We start from the raw sequence: 26,540 nt of genomic DNA, 5'->3' as shown, positions 1-26,540 counted from the left end.
TCCTGACAGTAGTTCAGCAACAGTCACTATAAAGTTCCCCCTCTCATCTCTGTACCCATGAGCACACACAGACGTTATAGCAGTGCACACAACTGATTCTGCTTAAAAATGTCAGCACAGTGCTCTCTGCTTCTAAATGTCATGTACTAGACAAAACAAATTGTGGTTGTGGTCACTATGAAGGCTAAGCACACAGGATGATGTATTTTTGTTCCACAGACCGTCAGTGATACAGGAAAGCACTGGACTTTAAAGCCTGCAGACAAGCACAAAACAGCAGCACTGGTTTCATAGTTTTAGCTAATTTCTCTTTTTTAGACAAAAGTACACCATGGCACCACAATTCCCAAAAAACTAGGGGAAAACAAATAACATCCAGCAGCTAGGAGCTACAATACTTATTATTATTGCCCTTTATTTACATAGTGCTGGCACAAGATGATCATTTGCATCAGTATCTGCCCGAGATTACAATGTAAGGATATCTAACTAATATGAAAGAAATACATCTGAAGTCAGGTTCATCCTACCTTAAAGTCTCCCTCTGTGTAGTCTGATGTTAGAAGTACAATTTTGTTGAAAAATGCTTAGCCAACCTATATAGTAACCATATCCACAATGCACAATTTTGCTAAAATTACTGGGAGTTTTTATTTAAAAGCATTATAATCTACGGAGGCTGAAATATATGAGATATGTTTCCCACTGTAACTTTGCCTGGCAGCTGGACACCTACTGGGTGGGGTTGCATCCCACTGTTTGAGGGCAAAATGTTGGGTTTGAAATCCAAGGAACAACATGCTGGTGTAGCTTTAGATTTGGGTCTGTAACTAGTATCTGAGGGTTATGTCCAGTAAGACAATTGCTAATGGCAATTCCCAGAAAGTTATGAGGGAGTCTGTATGGAAGGAAGAAGGCATGACTGGAAGGCAAGGGGAGGGAAGTGAGATAGGAAGTGGAAGAGGAAAAGCAGGCAGATAGGAGGGGTGAGGGGATAAAAAGAAAAGTACGGGAGAAACCACTTCCTATTCCTACCTCAGAAGCACACAGGTCAGGAGCAGTCCCACCCTTCCCACCCTCTTTTTTCTTTCTGTTTTCTGTTAGGTCGTTGGAGAGATACGGATGGTAAGTGGGGACAGTAGGTATGTTATAGGTCTTCTTTGTCGCAGCATTGGCGGTGTTCCTGGGAAAGAAGGGCGTTAAAAAGGAGGAACTATGAGGGGTTCTGGTGAGAAGGAGGAACATTATATTTAATTAGCCAGCTCGGGCATGGGGCCCCATAGTGGCACAAAAATTGAGAGTACCATTGTGTCGGCGTATTGCGGCTGATGGGTAATCAAAAATTGTGCAGCAGTACGGAGGTACGATGCACAGGATGGTAATCCCAGGACCATCTGCCCCAAGGGAATCTGAATAGGGCAGAAATAATCAGGGTAACAAAAATTCTGTTATGGAATGTTATGTATAATAAAAATGTTAATTGTTTTGTAAGCAGTTCATTTTATTACAGTATTGGTGGTTGAAAATGATCTTGAACTTCGAAAATTTAATAAAGAAGCTGCGGGCATCATTATCCAATAACATTTGGTGTTGTCTGTTTTATTGGTGAGTTTTCTGGGTGAGTGGTCGTAGAAAAAGAAAGAGTGGATTGGTAAGTATGGTTTGATATTCCCGCCACTCCCGGCCTTTAACAGTCATGCTCTGTAGGCCATGCTTCACACTGACATGACGTGGAGTCCTAAAGACTGTTACTATATGTTTTCATGGGAAGGAATATGATACACCTATGCTATGTATATAAGTGGTCTGTATGGCTGGTCAGTATTAGAGAACTATTTTACTGCAAATACTGTAACTAATTCAAGGCATCTCACTGGCTATAAAGTGGTTTACATGGTGTAGACTATCAAGCAATGAATGGGAGCAATCGCTTAATGCCCTTGTGATGCTTTAACACCACCAATGGAATCAGGTATTCCAGGATTCCCACAGCCTTATGGGGACATTTACACATTTGTATTGCCATCTCTTATATTCTCAGATCAGAAGAACGTGCACTCTATCTGTGTGATTTATATCTACACAAGTTAACATTATGCATATTCTTCATAATCTGATAAATATATATACGTATGATTGGTTCAGTTACAGCAACAAAAGAGGTGGGACGGTACAAGTAACAAATAAAATATTTCCTGTGTTCAAATTCTATATATATGTAAAATAGATGCCACTGATTGAGTTGCCGCAGAACTACAGGAAGTCACATACTACTGACTTAAGGCACAATGTCCCTAATGAGGCTCCTAATCCGTAAGTACATTTTATTTTGTTTCAGAAAAAGCAAAATGTCATGTGATCTTCATAATTCAATTTTCTGTTCAAGAAATACTAAAAATCTAAAATACTTTTTACCTTATTTCAAATAGTTGAATTGTGTTCCTCTTGAAATGCTGTTTATCACAGTTGATTGTTTTGCACATTTTATAAAAGTTCCATTATAAAGAATGCAGTGAAATTTTTAATCAGGCATACGCCATGTTAAAACAAGCTTTTCTCCATGTGTACACACTGTTTAGTATAGTATTGATGGAATTCTCTTCTATCACTATTTGGATACAGCAGCATATCATATTAATTTCTGGATAAAGCTACTTAGTTTAGAATTATTTCTGGGACCTGCACCTGATTGACGTCTTTTGATAAAAATATTGCCAGGCAAGAAGGTGTTCATGTTTTACATTGCTATAGTAGTAAGGTGTGTCTTGTTAAGTTCTGGCTCCTATAGGACTACTACAGCCGATTATTAGTGATGGGCGAATTTGCGAAACGGCGCCGGCGTCTCGTTGTTTTACCAGCGAATTTTCGCGGCCGTTTTGCCAATTTATTCGCCGGCTGCAAATCGCGCAATTTTTTCCGCGAATTTGCGCCTGGCGAATAAATTCGCCCATCACTACCGATTATACAAGTAATATACAGTACTCTATTTTTACAATCCAACTACCGATGGAAATTAAAGGAAGCCAGGCAAAGTTCATGGATTTTTCCATGGCAAATCATAGGCTTTGGAAGTCTGGTAGCTGGAAGGTCAAGAGGACCACCACGGTTGAGTAATTCCTCTATTCCACCAAATGTACAAGTAATGACCAAGCATACAAAGCAAACCACCATAGGCACACTATCTGAAGAGACCAAAGTGAGGAAAAGGAGGAAATGAAGAAGAAGGTGGTAAATGTTAGGATCATTTATTTGAAAAGTCACATAATGATGTGATTAATGCTAATGTAGCTGATCTAATAACATAACAACATAAAAAGCTTTTATGTTTGAAATGGTGAGTATTGGAGCACTCTCGGAACAGTTGTACAGAGGGCATTTATTGCCTGTATCAGGGTTTAGGAGATGAGGTGCTCACTGGTATTTTGTACTGTAACAGATTTTTCCAGGCTTGATTTACGGCAGTAGGAACTCCATGCAACTCTTAGCAGGCACAATACATAGGACACTTCTTACTCAGGCGGCCCTCACTTAGCTGTTGGAGGAAGGGTTAACCACAAACATAATCTTTAAATAAATTTCAGCACTAATGGTTCTTCAAAACAGAGGAAACGCTTTATTCAGTGGAATGGTGGGTGCTGAATTAGATGGTGCACAAGTAATCAATGAATGCTTCCAACAATAGTCATTCAGTGGATACTCACAAACTTTCAGGTTTAGAGTTCACAACACTCCAGAGGTAGTAATGCCTGCCTTGGAGCACAATCCTGAGCCCCAGTGAAGCTTACAGTGATCCCACACTCCAAGGATTCCTCTATCCCTGTGCCCGGCCACTTGAGTCCTGATTTCACTGCAGGTTGCTTACCTTCCTGGTCTCCTTATTGGTGCCTCTGACTGCTCTACTAACTAACCCCTGACCCTATTTTTCACTTTTAGTGTGAGTATAACAAAACTAAACTGGCATTTATGTTGCTCCTCTAGCAAGTGGGTAAACCAAAAGAGACTGTGCACATGTGTGCTTCCCTTTTGATAAATAAGAGATATCGGAGTAGGGAATAACTACCTTTGCCAACAGAATACAGGACCCAGCCTAGAGGGCATAGAACTCACCCAAGGGAGGGAAACTAAAAGTTTGCAACACCTCTTACATAGCTAAACAGATTACCAGGGCAGTCACACAGGGAAATCAGATAACTAAGAGAAGTAACAAATGAGTTAACCAAAAGATGAGCAGAAGTCACATGAGTACATGGGTCCTAAAATATTGCTCTCAGCTTACCTCAATATTGCTAATGACTATATAAGCATTTGTGTTACATGCCAAATCTCTGTTATACTGTACATATTTATAATTACAGTAAAAATGTCTGGTTATTTACAGATCATCTTGCTCTGTTCATAACAGTTGTTGTTGTTAATACACCAGGTAAGAACAAGTTCATTTAAATACTGATGTATGGGAGTACAGTGGCTTTTAAACATTGTACAGCTGAAGAAACATAGATATGTACTTTGGGCACAACTGGGAATGGACTCAGTTTTTCCCTCCAGAAAAATTATTTTGAGTGGTTTCCATCTGCTGTCACTGTGCTAGGTGGTTGATGGTGAACAGAAGTGGGCCGGTAACAAGTGGCAGCAGTGATGGTGAAAAGCACATTTGATTGTTGGAAGAGTGGTTTGGAGCCAGCCTTGTGCTCCAGTTGTGATAAAACTACTTTTTGCCAAATAGTACAGATATTCCATTTGTTTAATTATGTTTAATTTTTAGTGCAGCCAGTCTGCATTCCAAGGTATTTGACCCACTGTGAGGGCAATCAAAGCCAGGACCCTCTGTGTGATAAGTAATACAATACTCATAGCAGTCCCCAAGTCCCCTTGTAAGAGTTGTGTATTTTCTGGAACCTATACTGGGCATGCTCACCAAATGGCACACAAGTGGCCCAGCAGCATAAGCTTTGATTGGCCCTATCACAATTCGGGACTGGTTTGGTTCCTATAACAGCCCACCAAGAATGTCATGTGATTGGCCCTTCTGGAAGCTGTCTTTGTGGTTGGCAGAAAGACTCAAACCCTGTTCTGTATTTAAGAAAGGAGCTGTTCCCTTTTTGCCTTACAAAGTTGGCTGACAAGAAAAGAGAGCCTCATTCTCTAAAGGAGTATATGTGAGTCCTACCTGATGCCCACCACATGACCTGGTGCTGTCACACCAGTACCCCTAGGTCTAAATCTTGACTCATTGGTATGTTTTGCATCCAATAAGGATTAATTATACCTTAGTTTGGATCCAGGAACTGTTTTATTATTACAGAGAACCCCAATGGCGATTGGAAACATTCCCTGGATCAAGCATTTGACATTCATTTAACATGAATAATATCATGCAGACTCTCACGCTTATACTGTATAACAGTACCAAAACCACAATAAAACATCCACCTTTGGTTATTAATAGATAATATTAGAACATATAGAAGAGAAACGCCTGAAATTTCAAAAAATGTGAAAAAATTCTCCACCCCAGCCCAGCTTTCCCTGCCTTAACTCATTGTTTCTCACCCAATCACAGCTACATCTGATTCTGCCAATCTTTAAACATAAAGCAGTGTAATTTGGCAGCTGGTCCTTCGGATCCCTTGTCATGCAGCGCTGTGCTTATAGCTCCAGGACTTTCCTTTGTAAAGAAAATTATAAGGTGGTCACATTGGTGAGTTTGAGGATTTATACAGTAAGTGTGAGGATTGGGGCAACTAAAGTAAACTCTGTGTCTGTAGGAGCTGCTGTGAGACCTGTGATTTCCTTCTCTCCAAACTGGAGCCCAATATTCACAGGAGAACCTGTAACTCTGACCTGTAATGTGGCTCCTACTGCCCAAGGGAACCTGGAATATTCCTGGTACAGGGATGGACACTGGATACGTGGTTATCGTCAGAGGCTTGTCATTCAGTCTGCCACAGAGACAGAAAATGGGAATTACCAGTGCCAGGCTGGTGCCGATGAGAGGAGTGCTCCTGTTAGACTGGATGTTTATCGCTGTGAGTTCAAACTATTTAAATATGAAAATGATCTAGAAATACCTTGTATAACACTTTTCTGATATTTCAGATGGGCTCATCCTGCAGGCGCCCCCTGATGTTCATGAAGGAGACTTTCTGTCTCTCAGGTGTCACAGTCGGACTGGATATGAGACAAGGAACTCAGTATTTTATATGGACAATAAGATCATTGAGTCCCCAGTCAGTGAGTCTGAGTTACACATAGGAAGAGTGGATGTTACTGCGTCTGGTACATACAAGTGTCAAAAAGAAATTTATAATCATAAATATGATTATCACACATCTGGAGATGAGCAATATATTTCAGTCTCAGGTAAGGCCCATGGAAACTCATGCAACTGTAAGAACCTGGAGGATCACCGTATAAATAATTATTGCCAGAAAAAGCATTTGCTGCCATTTTTTTATCACCACTTCAGAGCTTGCATAATCCATTCAAGTCATTGGGAAAAATTCAAACTTCAAGTAAGTCACACTGTGAGAAAAAATGCAAAAAAAACCCAGCAAGGAATGATTGCCTATTTTCACATAGTATTTTCAATTGGCGGCTTCCTTTCACATTGAATTGTTATACACAATCACTGGAAAACAATATACAGCTTGCAAAGTGCACTGTTTTTATGTGGTGATGCCTGGCAGTGTCTGGTGTATTTAGTCTTCATATTTTTACACAGCATGAAAAACAGGCTCCTAAATGTGCATTCGCATTGCATGTGGCACTCACAAAATGAATTCCCATTTGTGTTTCACCTAAAGGCACTCAATGTTGAACTTTTGATATCATACACATTTAAAGGGTATTTAAGGTATCTTATTGGTACCTTCCCTTGCAAAGACCACATACCCCCATTTGTGTGCAAATTACTAACTGCTACATTTGCATGGTGGGTCTGCCTCTGTCCAAACTGGTGACGTCCCAAGTCTGTTGATTGCTTTTTTTTGCCTGTAAATAATTTCAATTTTTGACTGCTGATCTCACTAAGCAAAAAGTATTGGTTTCATTTAATTCATTTCGTTTTAGTGATTTTATTGCATTCTTCGTTGCCCTTGATTACTAGTTTTTGATTTTACTAACTTTGCGTGCTATATTTTCAATTTGGGTGACTCTGCACTCCACATACTTTGGTAAATCGATTGAAATCAGGCATCAAACTGTTCAGTAGACCCCTGACATTAATATTTAGGGAGTTTTATCTTCGTATGGTGGGTGGGGCAAATTATGGGGTTAAAAGGCAAGCTTTGAGACAATTTTCATACATTTCATACATTTAGGGGCCTATTTTTTAAATCTCAAGTTTTTATGGTTGATTTTTTAAAGGGGAAAAACAAAAATTTCTAGAGGAAAATTTTTTTAATTTTTAGAGATTTTTTTTTATACTCCTAAAAATCTGAATCCAAAAATACTCCAGCTAAAACCTGTCAAGGTCATGTAGAAGTCAATTAGCAGATGTCCCTTTTAAAATTCGAAGATGTTTTTTGACAGCCTAATCTGCAGTGCTTTTTGTCCTATAATCATAAATAGTCAAGGTTACTGGGCGACAATTTGAGTGCCAAATTAGAAAAAGTTTCACGATTTTGACGAGCTTTTTCCTGCACCAAATTTTCGATCCCATTTTTTTTATAATTGAGTTAAATTCATGGATGGGAGTTAAGTCAACTTTGTTGTAATAAAAAAAAAAAAAGGGAAAATTTGAGTCTTAGCAAATACCCCCCTTAGCATAGCTTTGCCATATGTTACTTTGCAGTAGATACTGTAGCTATATTTGTTCATTTTGCATTTGGCAGAATGTGTATATCCAAAACAATATGGAAAGTACATACTTTCATACACTTCCCCCAAATACCACATAAATTTTCCAAATAGTTACATAGTAATATCATCAAGTTCAACCCCTCCAAATAAAAACCCAGCCCCATACACACACCCCTCCCTACTGTCACATAAATTCTATATACCCATACCTATACTAACTATAGAGCTTAGTATCACAATAGCCTTTGTATTATGTCTGTCCAAGAAATCATCAAGTCCCTCTTATAGTTATTAACTGAATCAGCATCACAACATCACCCGGCAGTGCAATATGAATAGGAGAGGTCTGAATAGAAAGATGAGTAATAAAAAGTAACAATAACAATACCTTTGTAGCCTTACAGAGCATTTGTTTTTTTAGATGGGGTCAGTGATGCCCGTTTGACATCTGCAAAGAGTCAGAAGAAACCAATTGAAAAGTTGCATAGAATTGGTCATTTTATAATATATTAAAAGTTACTTTAAAGGTGAACCATGTAGCAAAATAAAGCAGCAGCATTCTGGTATCTTTGAAAATTTGCAAAACTTTACTCAAATGCCATAGGCAACGTTTCGGGCTACACAGGCCCTTTGTCAAGCCCTTTAAAGGTGAACCAACCCTTTAAGGACTGGAGTCCAAAACTGCCCCCATACTCCAGATGAGGCCTCACCAGGGACCTATAAAGAGACATAATTATGTTTTCATCCCTTGAGTTAATGCCCTTTTTTATACAAGACAGAACTTTATTTGCTTTAGTAGCCACAGAATGACACTGCCCAGAATTAGACAACTTGTTATCTACAAAGACCCCTAGATCCTTCTCATTTAAGGAAACTCCCAACACACTGCCATTTAGTGTATAACTTGCATTTATATTATTTTTGTCAAACTGCATAACCTGCATTTATTAAATAAACAACTTTCATGGTTGGAATGGAGATGAAACATCAGTGAATAGCTCAATGAGTGTTTACTGTGTATGCCGAGTGTTAACTACATATTGGGACAGCTCAGCCAATTACATATGTGGAAGTTCAATCTTGCTAATTTTCATCCTATCGCCCTACTGCTACTTGCCTCTAAAATCCTTGAATGCATTGTGTTCTCATGTTTTACTAACTTTATACACAACCATAACCATAACAGTTTTAAAGGGGACCTGTCACCCTAAGAAATAATTTCAATTTTTTTTCTATCATATTAGTTGAGCAAAAGAAACTTTACTTACACTGTATTTATTATTTAAATTTTGTTTCCTTCTGTTTTGGAATTCTACAATCACAGCAAGCAGGCAGCTGCCATTTTGTGGACACGGTTATTAAGGGAAATTGTGTATCATCCCAAAATCTTGTGTATGCACCAGAATGAGGGACCTAATGTCCATGTGCAGTGCCCTACACAATTATAGAGCCTGAGGAGGGAAGGGGGAATGTGAGGAGAGCTGTGACATCTAGGAAGTGCTGAATGGAAAGTGAAAGTAATTGTCTGCCCCTCCTCTATGCCACGGGCATAGAGGTGGGGCAGGTAATATTTGATTGACAGTTTAGATATTTAAACACCTTTATAATAGGTATGGATGTTTTAATGGAAAAAAATTTTGGGGTTCCATATTTAATTTGGAAAGGACTTATCATTATGCAGCTTTTTATCTGTAGGTGACAGGTCCACTTTTAGGGGCCCAAAATGCACAGCAACCTATCCCCATTATCCAGCTGTTGAGTGGGAGTGTGAGCAGGGAAAACAGCTAGGTAAAATAGTTACTTAAAGAAAAAGCAAACCCTAGGTCCAGGTCCCTTGTTCCATGGGCAGCCACCTGACCCCTCCCCCGTGACCACTAGGTCTTCTTTCTCTACAGCAGTGATCTCCAACCAGTAGCTCCCGAGCAACATGTTGCTCTCCGACCCCTTGGATGTTGCTCTCAGTGTCCTCAAAGCAGGTGATTATTTTTGAATTTCTGGCTTGGAGGCAAGTTTTAATTGCATAAAGACTAAGTATAGTGCCAAGTAGAGCCTCCTGTAGGCTTCCAGTCCACATAGGGGCTACCACAGCCTTTATTTGGCACCCCATGGGACTTTTACATGCTTGTGTTGCTCCCCAACTCTTTTTACATTTGCATGTGGCTCACGGGTAAAAAAGATTGGGGACCCCTGCTCTGCAGCTTGCTGTATGATAGAGCCATTGAAATGTTGCTTTCAACCAAATCCTCTACTGAGACTGCCTTATGCAGAGTTGCAAATGATCTTCAGGTTGCCAAAACCAACGGTCAGTTCTCTATCCTTATCCTCCTTAACCTATGTTTGTGAAGATTCTCATTCATCAAGGTCATGGTATATCTGTAGAAATAGGTCACATCAGTTGGATGACTGGTGAAACGTCTTCAAAGAAAAAAACACAGCAAGTCCAGTTGATTTGACTTATTTCTACAGATACTCCTTGACCTATCTTCTGCATTTGGTATGGTTAATACCCTCCTGGTGAAAATTATATATCTAATCTGTAATCAGGCTGCATCTTGGCTCTATTCTTACCTTTCTAGCTCTCTGTTGATTATGCTAACAGAATATAATTTTCCATTTCACATTGGGGCAGATTTATCAATATGTGAGATTAGAGCTCACCATAGAAAAACTCACCCACTTTCTATTCATTCCAATTGGATTTTTAGAACTGTACAGCATATAACAATTGAAATAAATAGAAAGAGGACAGCTATGCTCAGCTCTAATTTCATTTTTCCAATTTCATGAATTTTTTTTTTTTTTATAAAAACTAATAGCTTCAGCAGAAGTTTTTGATGTAGTAGTTTGGAGTAAAAATACAGATTAACTATTTGAATGTACAGAACATGTTTTCTGTGGTAAACCTACTGTTACAGTATATGTTGGCCTTGGAATCTAAAGTACAGGTATGGGACCTGTTATCCAGAATGCTAGAGAACTGGGGTTTTCCAGATAATGGATCTTTCAATAATTTGGATCTTCTACTAAAAAAATCATGTAAACAATAAAAAAAAACCAATAGACTGGTTTTGCCTCCAATAAGGATTAATTATATATTAGTTGGGATCAAGTACAAGTAACAGTTTTATTATTTCAGAGAAAAAGGAAATCATTTTTAAAAAGTCTATGGAAGATGACCTTTACGTAATTCAGAGTTTTCTGAATGATGGGTTTCTAGATAACTGATCCCTTACCTGTATATTATTTTCAATGGTGCTGCTTTAAAAATGTGTTAATGTTCTTCTGGGAAGTTTTTATCTATGACGGTGGGGACATGATCACACATCTCTGTTGCTTGTGTAACAGGTGGATGGGTCAGGGTCTTCCTAAACTTTCCCTTCAGTTAATATCCACTGGTTTCGGTTCCCGTGCAAGGGATCCAACTCCCAGTAGTCACGATATAATTAGACTCTTTATACTCAGGTGGGGTCCCCACTTATGGTATGGAGGAAGGGATTACCACTTGGTATAAGCACACACAGTATTCACTCTTGATCAAACACACTTTGGACACCAGTGGTTCTTTAAAGCCACCTGACCCCTCCCCTGGTGGTACATTTCTCAGTATTCAGTCACATATTCAAGATGTGTGCTCAGATGGTACACTTCATGAAGCAAGTAGTTGCAGCAGGTCATTTATACACAATTGTATTACTCATGGATACTGCCTGATCCTTTATTAGTCAGCTTTGTGAACTGAGCCACCTTTCCTGCCTTTGGTGCACAATCCCCATTGAAGGAACCTCACAGCTGGTTTTACACTCTCTATCCCTGAGCTTAACCACTTGAGTCCCTAACCTGGCAGCCTTGTCACCGCAGGGTGCTAACCCTTCACTAAACTCCTCGTTGGAGCCTTAGCTGCTCACTAACTTTCCTGAAACTATCTGTCACTCTTATAGTGACCTATTACAGCTGCTGACCTGACACTTTCTTCACCTATACTGAGGCCTTCCTCAACCTCTGGCTCTAGCAGCAACACACCACTTCCAATGGGTGCACTGGACAGAGGCAGAACACGACAACATCGCTATTTATCAACTGTGGGGAACTACTCCCCTCCCCTATGGGAAAAAGGACCCAGCCTAGCTGGCTAACACATTCCCCGGTGAATAGGAAAACCTTTACCCTTTTATATAGCGACATCTACTGGCCAGTCACTGAACTGCAAACAGAATATTTTCACATAGGACAAAGGAAGCAGCTTCCCTTGTGTAACTGAGAACCAAATCTAGGTGTCTAAATTATGCCCAGAGGAACAAAGGACCTAAAGGTTAGCAAAACCTTTACCCTCCTACACTGGTAAGGCCCTGTCTAAAATATGCTGTGTAGTTTCGGCCTCTAGCCCCCAAATGGAACATTATTGAATTAGAGAGGGTCCAGAGAATTGCTACTAAGCTGGTAAAGGGAAAATCTTAGCTATGAGGAAAGAAAAGAGAAAAAAATAGAAAACAAAATTCAGTATAAGAGATGCAAGCAAGTCCTTCGATTTAGAAAACTATAATTTCTGGCATTAATACAAGCAATGCCAGTCAGCAGCATCAAGGGCAAATAAGATCTTGAGCTGTATTAAAAGGGGCAGAGATTCATGGGAGGAGGGGGTTATTCTTCCACTGTATAGAGCACTGGTAAGGCCCCATCTAGAATATGCCGCAAACAGGACATTATTGTATTAGAGAGGGTACAGAGAAGGGCAACTAAGCTGGTAAAGGGAAAATCTTAGCTATTAGGAAAGACTGGCCAAATTGGGGATGTTCACGCTGGAGAAGAGGCGCTTAAGGGGTGATATGATAACTATGTATAAATATATAAGGGGATCATATAATAATCTCTCTAATGATTTATTTACCAGTAGGTCTTTCCAGCTGACAAGAGGTCACCCATTCCGATTAGAAGAAAAGAGGTTCCACCTAAATATTGGGAAGGGTTTTTTTACAGTGAGTTTTTTACATTCCTCTGAAAGTTATATACAGACCTAAAAGGTAGAACTTGATAGACGTGCATCTTTTTTCAACCAAACTTACTATCCCCCCCAACGTTAAGAATATGAAATAAGAAGGCAATACAAACTGAGTTTTGGGTGGAGGTCAGCCATTTTTTTACCATTGAAATTGAGGCAAGGATTCCAACTCCGCTGTGAGATATTATAGTCATAATCATAAAACAGAGGTTACATGAACGCAACGGTATGCCAACAATATATACGTAAAAAGGAACATAAGATTTATTTTACAGAACACATTCTACAAGATACTTACGACAAAATTATTGAGGGAGGGTGTGGTACTTTCTCCTTGTGTGCACTCTCTGCAATGGCGCTCGCTGCAGGGGGAGGAAGTGACATCACTCTTTGTCGCTTCCAAGGGGAGGGAGAGCAGAAGACAGGAGCTCTTCACTGCACCAGAAAAACCTAGGGATGCAACCAGGTGATAGGAAAGAAGGGGCACTGTCAGGTGTTTTCCCTGCAGTCCCTATGCACCTCATTAGGTTCTCCAGCACATGCTGAAAAAGTCATAAAACAATATTTATCTGGTTTCAGCATGCTTGGGAGATATTGGGATTTCCAACAGTTGGATTTTCATTTTTGTTTTTGCTTTAAATCTGTATATTATGAAAAATAGGCATTTATACTGTATTTAGAACATTATATCTTGTTTAAGGACTGGAATCTTAGTGCAAATGAAGTGAAATTCTGCTGGTACTTAAATGGTTAATACTGTGAGATGTTGGTTGGAGATCAGTGGTTGAAAATTCTTGAATTTCGATGTAATTTATTACAGAGCTCTTTACTGTCCCACAATTAAAAGTGAGCTCAGCCCTGGTGACAGAAGGAGATCACATGACCATAACATGTGACACAGAGCTCAGCCCACACAGAGAGACTACAGAGCTACAGTTTGTTTTCTACAGAAATGGGCACAATGTGCAGGGATTCAGTTTATCCAACCAATATGGAGTCCCCTCAGCTCAGCTGGAGGATTCTGGGAAATATACCTGTGAGGTACAAACTCCAACTGGCAGCGTGAGGAAGAGGAGCAGTGAGACATATATCCATATACAAGGTGAGTATAGGCAATTTCTAAAATTGCTGGTTTACTTTATACTTCTAGATTTTAGAGGTCATTTATATTTTCCTCATTCTGCAAGTGCTAGAACATGCACAAGAGCATGCCCCTTAATGCTCATCTAGCAAGAACTTGTACTCAGGAATGTGGTTCTCTACTCCTGAATCTGGTGCAAGGAGAAGACTTCAGCATCAGGAGGAGCAGGCCAGTCCTGCAGGCCAGTATGGTTCATGAGTTTTCTGGCTGCTTTTGCGTACTTAAGTTTGGGATCCCTTTGTATGTTTGTCCAGACGACCTTCTGTGAAAGCTTCCTCACCATCTTGAGGGATGATCTTTGGACCAAGAGTGGGCTACAATATGGTGAAATTGTAACATGAATTTTTTTTTATTATGCTGTCAAAATGCTAATTTCTCATATGCCATTCCGTAGCAGGATGAAGGATTACTTATTTCCTTTCTTGGAGGATATTTCTCATATCCATAGGCACTTATTAGTAAAGTGCATTGCAGAATGCATGGATATATTATTTGTCTAGTGGGACAAAGACATGTGGTCAGTAAAGCAACAAAAATGGCAACATACAAGAACTTTTCATCCCTGCCATAATGGCTAAATCTTCCTTTTATTCTTGAGTGTTCTTTACTCTAAAATATATTCTTTTGACAAAGCAGGTACTGTATAAGGCCAAATCCACAAGTGTTAATCTCAGCTAAAGATGCCATATTAAATGGAATTCTTTTTTTGCAGCATTCTTCTCTTACCCACTAATAAAAGTGAGGCCAGATCAGGTGACAGAAGGAGATCACATGACCATAACATGTGACACAAAGCTCAGCCCACACAGAGAGACTACAGAGCTACAGTTTGTTTTCTACAGAAATGGGCACAATGTGCAGGGATTCAGTTTATCCAACCAATATGGAGTCCCCTCAGCTCAGCTGGAGGATTCTGGGAATTATACCTGTGAGGTACAAACTCCAACTGGCAGTGTGAGGAAGAGGAGCAATGCGGCACATATTCAGATACAGGGTGAGTAGGACTTTATAAAATGTTAGTTAGACTAGTAATTTGCATGTAAGTCCTCTATAAATTTATGGCCACTATTACTGAACATCTACCATAACCATAAAAATTTAATTTGTAAATGGAATCCATAGCATTATAAATATATAATACACAAAAGCCATGAATATCCTGTAAATTATATACTTATAAACGGTGAGTTCTGATGTCATCAGTTATAAACGGTGAGTTCTGATGTCATCAGTTATAAACAGTGAGTTCTGATGTAGTTTCTGTCACATGACTCATTGAAATTTGTGTATTATAATAAATAAAGTACCCCCAGTTGTAAAATATGAGGATATTAGAAGTTACCTCGGAGTTCCATGACCTGTATAAAAACACTCAGCCTTCGGCTTCGTGTTTTTATATGGTCATGAAACTCCTCGGTAACTTATAATATCCCTATATTTTACAAGAGGGGGTACTTTATTCACTATATATATTTTCTTTTCTAGAGCTCTTCCCTTACCCACAAATAAAAGTGAGTCCGGATCAGGTGACAAAAGGAGATCACATGACCATAACATGTGACACAAAGCTCAGCCCACACAGAGAGACTACAGAGCTACAGTTTGTTTTCTACAGAAATGGGCACAATGTGCAGGGATTCAGTTTATCCAACCAATATGGAGTCCCCTCAGCTCAGCTGGAGGATTCTGGGAATTATACCTGTGAGGTACAAACTCCAACCGCCAATGTGGCAAAGAGAAGCAGAGAGGCTCATATTCAAATACAGAGTGAGTTAAAGCTAACCCTCCTCCTAAACTATACAACATATACAGTAGGTTATTTCATTGTTTAGTTCTGCTTCTGCTTTTTATTTAGATATTAGAAATATATATATATATATACTCGAGAAGAATGCTGCTGCACACCAGGATTTATCATGAAAAAAGTTAATGATTTATTTGATCGACGTTTCGGTCCTCACCATGGACCTTTATCAAGATACACCAATAGACAAGTGAAAATAATTTATAGACTCACCCACCAAACAACCACCACCAAACCACGCCCCTATTACAGGTGTGTGAATTAATCAATAAGTAATATTGAAATGTAACTGTTTCATTCTGGGTGACCCCATGATTATGTGGTTCAAGTTTGGTGAGTGTGGTTTCGATGCTCTAAGAGTGGCAGCAGTTTTAAAATCTTCCCTTTCAAAGTCAATTGAAAAATTGGGGTGTTCTAAATGCCTCCCCAAAATGACGGAGGGTGGGATTGCTTAGAAAAGCACAAGACTAAGAATTGTGGAGAATATGGGTGTTGTACCCCTAAAACTGTAGGAGGAAAATGGGAGGCGCTAAAAATAAGAAGAATAAGATTAAGAAGCAGCAGAATAAACTGAAGTCAACGAACAATATGTTGGATTTTTCAAATCAACATACCAAGAAAATAACCTGACATGGATCAACAATCCCAAACGAATACATTTATATGTCTTGCATTTATAAAGCTACATTTAATATTATAATTTGCATTTGTATTTAAAGACATTTCTTATTTTTTCTTTTAGACGGACATCTGTCTTACCTGGTACCAACTCTCTCAGGGATTGTAACAGTGCTGGGTTTCATTGCTATAGTCATCTTTACCATCAAGTTTCGAAACAAACTTTCATCATTTCTAATTTGTCCCCTGCAGCACCCCAAAACAGGTAACCAATCAATGAGTTATGACTTTCATCTTCATCTGCAGAAGGTTAAAATCCAAAGCTTTCTTGATATCCATTTGCAACATTTTTTTTAATATAATAATTCTCAATAAATCAACATGCTGATGTATACAGAACATATTTAAGGACATCGTCAGGGGATATCGTTGTCCTGCATGTGCTGTCCTAAGCAAGAGGAATGCGACATGCTTTTTTACTCACCCATCCTCTGAGGCTGATGTCACACCTCGCTCCTCCCTCCTCAGCCATCAGCTCTTGCTCCTCACTCCTCCCTCCTCAGCCATCTGTCCTGGGTCCTAGCTTCTCCCATCTCAGTCGTCAGCTCTTGCTCCTCACACCTCCGTCGTCAACTATTTGTCCTGGGTCCTAGCTTCTCCCTCTTCAGCCTCAGCCCTGCTCCCTGATTATAGTTTCTTGTTTTTGGCATTTATTTTAGCCAATAGGTGTTTTAGGTTTTTTGATTGCAGCAGTCAAGTTCAAACTACAGCTGAAGAGGGAGAAGCTAGGACCCAGGTCGGATGGCTGAAGAGGGAGGAGTGAGGAGCGAGGACCCAGGTCGGATGGCTGAGGAGTGAGGAGCAGGACCTGACAGCTGAGGAGGGAGGAGCGAGTTGTGACGTCTGCTTTGAAACATACCATACCAGTTTAATTGCCTATTAAAAGACTTAAGCGCAAATAGATGTAATATTGAAATGTCTGCACACATTAAGAAGTATTCCTATAATGACACACCTAATAAAGGTATTTCTAAAGAAGGAACCTTCCTGAATTTTTATGCCTGGGGAATATAGTCTGACCGACATCTACATGTACCTTGACTTGGCACATAGCTGTGAGATCATGTAGCTGTGGGTCAGGCCAAACAATTGCATATTACTACAACATATAAATATATTGATTAAAATTTGTAAAGTCATCCATATAATTCCTGAGTTTCTCAGGTTAAGTTTGCATTCACCATTCTTCATTAATTTGTTTAAATGCTAATTGATATAATACTATATGTATTTGTTGTAATGTAACGTCTCTACCAGTGGCCTGATTGAACAGTTATGTTTTAGGAAAGACCATGTTTTAAGAAGTAAAAAAGAAAATGATACAATTTCAAACATCTACTGTACCTCAATAGTGATACATGTTTACAGGTGACAAGATCATGTTAATAATTATCATTAATGAGTTTCTTGGAATAAGCTAATTGGTTGTGAAAAGTGTCATGTCATTTTGTAAGTTATTCATACAGACTGATTGGAATGATAATCTAAATGTTTTTCATCACTATATTTTTCCCAGATAGCAACTCTTCTAAAGCCCATGTTAGGTAAGTGATTAGGCAGATTGTTTGTTTAACACACATTAATGTTATTTATCAAAGTCCGAATTTATCTCAATATTTTCTGCTACAAACTCCGATCAAATCCGCTCAGGTTTTTTACACTTATTTATTACATTTTCCCGAAAATGTGCTTTGCAGGAAAAATCCGATTTTCACAAATTTTTGGATTTTTTCATCCAATTTTCGAAATTTTCACGATTTTTTTGGAATTTTCACATGAAAGAATTGCACAAAACACACGCACATCAAAAAATCATTGGGACTTCTCCCATTGACATCTCAGGTCTGAGATGCCAGATTTTCAGATTTGGACTTTTCCATCCTCGGGGGTTTAATAAATTCTGAAAAATGTGTGATTTTTTAAAAAAGTCCCATTTTATAAAAAAAAATCATGACTTTTTTGTGATTTTTTTCATTCGGAGTTTAGTAAATAACCGCCATAAAGTTGAGTTTGATAGTCCAATTCCATTAGAATTAGGACTGCATTCATTTAAAAAACAAAATCTTATATAAAACTAGAGAGGTACATTTCCTGAAGAAAATGTGAGTGGTGCTTGCCGTGGCAAAACTCAGGCCCCCCATATATGTTGGGTGTCTTGCCCAGTCGCCCCTGGTGCCTAGAGAGTACACAAAGTCGGTAGAATCCGGATTAAACCGGTGAAATTTAAAGCCAACCAAATTTTACCATTGAAATCAATCCAAACAAACTGGCTATTTTTGGCTCCACCCACTTTTAAAAATTTGCAACCCAGTCACCAAATGGACCAAGTTTGAGCACTCTTACATTAACAGTGTAAGAATGACAGGAATTTAAATATTCCCATTGAATAGCGTTAGGTAAAATTTGATTGGCTGTCTTAAGCTCCGCCCATTTTTCTGAATTTTAACCCCAGTTACCTAGTCATGGTCAGTGCCAAGTTTGGGGCCTCCGGTTTTAAAACTGTGAGAACGGCGGTAATCAAAAATTTTACATTGAAGTCAATAGGTGAAAACGGATTGGCTGTTTATGGCTCCACCCACTTTTCCTAAATGTTGACCGCAGTCACCCAGTGAGTAATTGAGCAAAGTTTGGTACACCTAGCATTTAAACCGTGATAATAGCAGCAGTTTATCATTTTTCATTAAGGTCAAAGGCTGAAATCTGATTGGCTGTTGTTGCCCCGCCCCTTTTTTCCTAATTGTGAACCACAGTCACTCAGTGACTAACATTCCAAAGTTTGGGAATGCTGTCATTTAATGTGTAAAAATGGCAGCATTTCTATTTTTTTCTATTGAAAATCAATGAATGAAATTTGATTGGTTGTTGGTGGCTCCGCCCACTTTTTCTAAACTTGAAGTGGAAACCCCCAGCGACCACATTTGTGATATTCAAGGTCCCTGACATCAATACTGAGAGAATGGCAGCCTTCTTAATTTTTCCCATTAAAACCAATCAAAGAAATCTGATTGGTTGGTTTTGGCTCCACCCACTTTCTTAATTTTAATCCCAGTCCCCCAGTGACCAACTGTGCCAACTTTGAGGACCCTGCCATTAACCGTCTAAGAGCGGCAGCAGTTTAAAATTTTCCTATTTAATTGAATGGCTGAAATTTGATTGGCTGTTGTAGACTCCGCCCACTTTTTGTAAATTTTGGCCGCAGTCACCCAGTGACCCACGGTGCCAAGTTTGGGAGCTCTGGCTTTATTACTGTGAGAATTACAGCTGTTTACATTTTCTCATTGAAGTCAATAGGGAAAATCTGATTGGTTGTTTGCGGCTCCGCTCACTTTTTTGGGTCCCCAAAATAGGACAGAAAAGTCACAACACCCCATTCCCGAATAAGCTGAACGGTTTGACACCTCATTCATGGGTCTGCGACAAACTAATTATTCGATAAATTCCCCATTATAAGTCAATGGGGCAAATTTGGGGACCTCTCCTGCCCCGGGGGTAAAACTTATACCCTCGTGTGGGGTATCATCTGACACAGGTCGCAAACCTCTTCAAATGTGGTAAATTTAACGTTTCTACAAGATTCCCTCTCTGCGCTAGAATCCGTCAAAAGTTGGCCTCAATGTTAATCTATGGGACTTTTCGGGGTGGTTAATTGCCCCCGCAAGGGGCAATTAACCACCCACCCCTTAGAAAAGTCATACCACCCCATTCCCGATTAAGCCGCACGATTTGACACCTCATTCATGGGTCTAGGACAAACGGTGCGGGACTAGTTACGCGCCAAACTTTCATACGGAAGAAGAATAAAAATAAGTTTGCAAGATAACAGTAGTGATGCTTTGCTTCGCAAGCACCACTAACTAAGGATGAGCAAAATATTTTGCCATGTTTGCCACAAAAAAACCACAGTACAAAATGGATCATGAAAAAATGCCCTTGATGTCAATGCATTTGGCAATTTTGTAAATTTACGCGAAACAGGTCAGAGATTCGCCCATCACAACTGACGCCTCTAAAACCCCTCATAGCTCCAATGACTCATATCATTTTCACCTCATAAAATGTTGAAGTTATTTATAGAAACTAGGCTGAGAAGCGCTCCAAAACATGGATCACGCTATTCAGTATAAAGCACACCCATGAGTGCACCTTGAAAGTGTGACTTTAGTGTGTGTGGCCAGGAGTATTCTGCTTGCCCATTGCCACTGAAACACCAGGTGCCTGGAACACTCCCAGTAACTCCTGACACCCTATAACATCTTTGGTCCATTTCAACCAAACGGGTCAGGACAGATCACCTGCTGGGCCCAGACTATCAATTCTTAAAAAAACAATCCGGATCACTAATATGTCTTGCAGCAATAAACATCTTTATTAACGTTCTACAGCCTAATAGTAGAAAATCAATTGTCCGTACTCATTTGAGGTATATCAAGCTCAGTTTAGCACATCTCTTCCCAGAGGTTTGTAAAAGTTACCACACTCCTGTCTCCTGTGTACTGGTATCTCCCTGGCAGGGTTACCCCAGTGTCTGTGAAAACACTTTATTTTCTTTTAATAAGGTTTCCAGGTAATGTATTTGCTGCTACATATACGTCCATTCAACTTTAACTTCCCGCCGTATGCAAATTAGCCAACGCTAGCGCAACTTTGCTTCTCTTGGTGCAGTAACACTAGCGCAACTTCACCAGCATTCGGCACCCTGGACACAATTTCGGATTTTAGTAAATTAGTGTTGTCCTGGCGAATCTACACCTGGCGTAGTGTTGCACTGTGAGAGAAGCTGTCACTGAATTTGCCCCTTGGGGTCTCTACAAGTACAATAATGAACAATGTAATTAACAGTGCCGGAACAGAGAATGAAGAGTTGCACAGCCCAGCAATGTTGAATGAAGAAACATCAGACCTGGGTAAGTCTGGAAAATAAAAAGTAAAAATAAAGAAAAAAATAATTTCTTAATGTCTCCTGATATTTGTTCTTAGTAGGCTTGACTTGTGCCACACTCAGATAAACAGGCGATAAAGATTGTAGAACTTAGGATAAATGACAATGACTAAAATATATTTACATAATTTAATCTTTCTCTCTGTGCAGCCAGTTGTGGTTTCCATGTGGAGGATGATATCTGTTATACCTCCATTTATTTCAGTCAAAGACAAAAAGGTACATTTTCACTTTATTACTTTACTTTATGTGTTTTTTTTATCATGAAAATTACAAATAGAATTATCAGCCTTTGGCCTTTGTATGTTGATTATATAGATCTGCTCCATATCAATGTGTAGTTTTCTATTTGCAACAAATTGGACAAATAATCCTTTACCATAAGAAAACCTAGTAATGGCAGTTCTAAATATCATACATACACCTATTTTCCTCTTGTTATGAGCTTGTAGACCACGTTCCATGTATTGTTATATCCCAAGGGTAATAACACTAGAGAGCAGGTCTGTATTGGGATTCAAAATAAGGATGTGATAGAAGTTTATGATTTAAATTCATATATAACATATAAATCTTTGTTATTTTGTGGGCAAAAAAATATGTAACACGCTTTCATAAATATCCTTCTATATGCAAAGAGCTTTAAGGGGCTGATTCACTAAGGGTCGAATATCGAGGGTTAATTAACCCTCGATATTCGACTGGGAATTGAAATCCTTCGACTTCGAATATCGAAGTCAAAGGATTTAGCGCAGATAGTACGATCGAACAATCAAAGGATTTTTCCTTCGATCGAACGATTAAATCCTTCGAAGGATTTAAATCCAACGATCGAAGGAATATCCTTCGATCAAAAAAAGTTAGCCAAGCCTATGGGGACCTTCCCCATAGGCTAACACTGACTTCGGTAGCTTTTAGACGGCGAACTAGGGGGTCGAAGTTTTTTTTAAAGAGACAGTACTTCGACTATCGAATGGTCGAATAGTCGAACGATTTTTACTTCGAAGTCGTAGTCGTAGTCGAAGGTCGAAGTAGCCCATTCGATGGTCGAAGTAGCCCAAAAAAAACTTCGAAATTCGAAGTTTTTTACCTTCGAATCCTTCACTCGAAGTTAGTCAATCGGCCCTTATGTGTCCAATGTGAAATTATTTTATAAATTATTAATTGTTTTGTTTATTCATATTTTGTATATTTTTATTCATATATTTGTACACATTTTGTATGTTTTTTATTAGCTTCTCCTGTGCACAGCAATAAAAATGTAAGTACAACTTAAAGCATCTCAGTAGGAATTAGCCTGAAAAACTCCCTACAGTGCGGAGCACAGGAATCGATATGATGTTTGAGTGGTTTAGCCAATATAGCACCGATATAACAATATTAGTTGCCACTCCAGCACTCATTAGCTACTATACTTTATACAACAACAGCAAACATAGCATATAAAATGCAAACTTAATAACGGGATATATAAGTGAAGCTAACGTTTCTACCAATGAAATATATGGATTTAAGGAAAAAACATTATTATAAATATAGTTACTATAGTAATGTAAGTACAGGTATGGGACCTGTTATCCAGACTGCCTGGGGGATCTGTGGTTTTCCGGATAACGGATCTTTCTGTAATTTGGATATTCATACCTTAAGTCTACTAGAAAATCATGTAAACATTAAATAAACCCAATAGGCTGGTTTTGCTTCAATAAGGATTAATTATATCTTAGTTGGGATCAAGTACAAACTGTTTTATGATTACAGGGGAAAAGGAAATAATTTTTAAAAAAAATTGGATTATGTGGATAAAATAGAGTCTGTGGGAGAAAACCTTTCATTAATTCAGAGCTTTCTGGATAATGGGTTTCCATATAATGGATCCCATACTCGTACTTCTATTTCTAATAGTATAAATTAGTACACTAGTCGCTGCTAGTCTCAATCCCTACAGATATGGGACCGTTTATCCAGAATGCTCGGGACTTGATGTTTTCGAGATAAAGGATATTTCTGTAATTTAATTTGGATCTTCATATCTTAAGTTCACAAAAAAAACCTTTTAAACATTATGGGGGTTATTTATCAAGGCCTGAATTTACTTCAATATCGGCTGCTACAAACTCCCAAGTTTTTAACGCTTATTTATTATTACATTTTCCCGAAAATTACCTTTGCGGGAAAAGCTCAGATTTTCACGATTTTTTCGTGAATTTTCCCCGAAAGCTCCAAAAACATTGTGAAATTCCCCAAAACCCCCGATGCATCCAAAAATCAATATGACTGTTCCCATTGACTTTTATGCAACCTCGACAGGTTTGAGATGCCGTGTTTTTATATTTGGGCTTTTTAGCCCTCAGGGTTTAATAAATTCCGAAACATTCCGAAATAGTGAATAAAGTACCCCCTTTTGTAAAATATAAGGATATTATAAGTGACCGAGGAGTTTCATGACCAATTTTTTTTTTTCATGACCATTGTTTTTATACAGGTCATGGAACTCCGAGGTAACTTCTAATATCCTCATATTTTGCAACTGGGGGTACTTTATTTATTATAATACACAAGTTTGAGTGAGTCATGTGACAGAAATGACATCAGAACTCACCGTTTATAACTGATGACATCAGAACTCACCGTTTATAAGGATATAATTTACAAGATATTCATGGCTTTTGTGTATTATAAAGGTATAATTACTGTAGTGTAGTGGGGTGCCAAAATGTTAGTTACCACCTGGCCTCATATTTGTATCAGTTAGCTCACACTGTGAATTATGTAGTATGAATATATTCATTATTATTATTATTATTAATAGTAGTAGTAGTAGGAAGAGGAGGAGTGAAAATTTTTTGCCAGGTCTGTGAAAAAAATACCCACAGACTCCATTATACTCTCTACATTGACTTTAATGCATTTCATGAATTTTCACCGTTTCTCAAATTTTTCAGCGAAGCAAAACAGGATTGATTTGCCCCTTCACTAATTATTAGTAATTGTAGCAGTAGTAGTAATAGTAGTAGTATTAGTATAAATATTATTTTATTCATAAAGTTCCACCATATTCCCTAATGATGTACAATGAATTGGGGAAAATAAAACATGCAAAAACAAATAGAGGTCATGAAATAAGTATAGAGTCCTGACCTGAGGTCTGTGGGGCAAATTTAAGAATGTAAAGAGAACATTTGTTTCACGGGTTCAGGCTTTTTAGCACAAACAATCATATTTCTGTCTTAGTTCCTTAATCCTCACATTTTCATTATTTATCAAATGTAAAAGCCATAAAACCCACAAATACAAAAGTACCCTAAGTAAAAGCTGTTGAGGACATGTTCAGTAGAAGTCAATTAAATTTGCCCCTCTTTTTTTGCAAAGATCTACTTTTGTTGTAGTTTTAGAGGTTTTCAGAGATCCAAATTCACAAAATGTCAAGGTTTTTGGATTTGTCTTTCCAGAACTCTCAGCAGCTATTTTTGTTTTTGCTTTTAATAATCGGATCTTTTAATAACTTTCATGGCCTAAGTGGTTTTAGAGAACCAGAGTTTAAACGTTTTTTCAGAAACCTCAGTTACCATTAAAATTCAGCCTTCAATAGATGGGACTCCACGTGTTAGACATAAACTAAAGTAGGGGAGTAGTTTACAAGCCTTGAAATTAAGTCCTAATAAACTATGAAATCCAAAAATAACTGTGTAGTGTTTTTTAAGTAGAATTGAAAAAACATTATATGATTTATAGTATTGCAGAATTCTGAGCAGGATTGATCAGAAGAAAAACCTTGCCAGCCATTTGCCATCTTATAAAAACTATAAATGCTAGTAACAGAAAGAGGCTTATAATAAATTTAGGATTAGAGAACTTTTTTCCCTGTACACAGTTCTGAGAACATTGTTGGCTCCTTGATCAGAGTTGTAGGTCACCTCTCAGACCTCTGAGCATCTTGAGTAGAGTTATATGTATAGTATGTTCCATCTAATCACTGTTTATAATTGTTTAGGATATGTCTGTTACATACGCTGCAATAAAGGGAGGCCACGGAAAGAAAGACAAACTGGCAACCCCCAACCAAGAGATCTCCAACACCTCCTGCGTCTACGGCAATATCAACTCTGAATAAAGTCAACAAAAGCTTATGTGCTGATATCAGGAACTGAATTATCTGACTGAACAAGAGATTCAACTTCTATTTTTCCAACAAATAAATACAAGAAAACAGTCATATTAGTACAAAAGAAATAATAACAAAAATGTAAAATGCAGTTTCTCTGCCATAACAGTGTTTTGTAATACCTGTATTTACAAATAAGCAAAAATAAAGTAAAATACTTTGTAAATAAACTGGATGATGTTGTACTATTGATAGAAATGGGATTATTCCTATTACAGACATTTAAATAAGAGGCACCCTAAATTACGACTTGATAGACCCAAGTACCTGGACGTAGGATATAATATAGGTTTAAATAAATAGGGTGTCCTTTCAGTATTTATTTAGTGGGGTCTCTCATGGGTGTATTGTGTGATCACATTATGGGCAGACACCTTGCCAGCGTGTACCAGGTACCGAGTATCTTCTCATATAACTGCAGATAAATTCAGGTTAATCCCAGCCAACATGTTTGGGCCACTGGAATATAACCCTAAAGTTCAAGAGGGGGGTAACTTGAAAACGGAAGTATACAGAAAACCCACTCATACAGATCAATATCTGTTGTTCGATTCCCACCATCTGCTGAAACACAAATTGGGTGTCATTAGAAATCTGCACCACAGGGTGGAATGTGTGGCAACTGATATAGAGTCCAAGGACAAGGAGCATAAACATCTCAGGGGAGCTTTGAAAGTGTGTGGCTACCCAAACTGGGCCTTTGTCAAAACAAATTACAAGCAGGCAAAGAGAGAGAACTGACCCATATAACTGCACCATCCCATCCACTGCATCCAAATTTCCAAAGTGTAAATAGATAAATAAAACATAACTTTTATTATAAAAATATTTAAAATTATGTCCAGTGAACACACTTAAAAATGAGCTAGTCACAGAGTAGTGATAGACCTGGGCACGATACGTTGGTGCTTGAGGTCAAAACAAATAGGTTATATGGTAGATACACACTACCGATCACAACAGCATATAGCAAATGCAAAGTGTCCCAGTCCCAACACTGGGCACAAAATACAA

The 26,540-nt window shown here is 38.5% G+C and overlaps 1 protein-coding gene across 1 annotated transcript; it reads left to right on the top strand.

The window, feature by feature from the left end:
• Positions 1-846: 846 nt before the first annotated feature.
• On the top strand, positions 847-25,556 carry LOC108699142 (Fc receptor-like protein 4). Its single transcript, XM_018231002.2, has 14 exons — positions 847-943; positions 1,105-1,125; positions 4,379-4,423; positions 5,769-6,029; positions 6,100-6,363; positions 13,620-13,901; positions 14,653-14,934; positions 15,426-15,707; positions 16,487-16,627; positions 17,939-17,966; positions 21,262-21,326; positions 21,512-21,580; positions 22,597-22,622; positions 25,356-25,556. Exons 1-14 carry the CDS (start codon positions 847-849, stop codon positions 25,473-25,475), a joined length of 1,983 nt encoding a protein of 660 aa, XP_018086491.1. The 3' UTR covers positions 25,476-25,556.
• The last annotated feature ends 984 nt before the right edge of the window (positions 25,557-26,540 follow it).

Source organism: Xenopus laevis, chromosome 8L (genome assembly GCF_017654675.1).
Source record: "Xenopus laevis strain J_2021 chromosome 8L, Xenopus_laevis_v10.1, whole genome shotgun sequence".
Taxonomy (NCBI): domain Eukaryota; kingdom Metazoa; phylum Chordata; class Amphibia; order Anura; family Pipidae; genus Xenopus; species Xenopus laevis.
The sequence above is the reverse complement of the archived record's forward strand: the minus strand, read 5'-3'. Positions and strand labels throughout refer to the sequence as shown.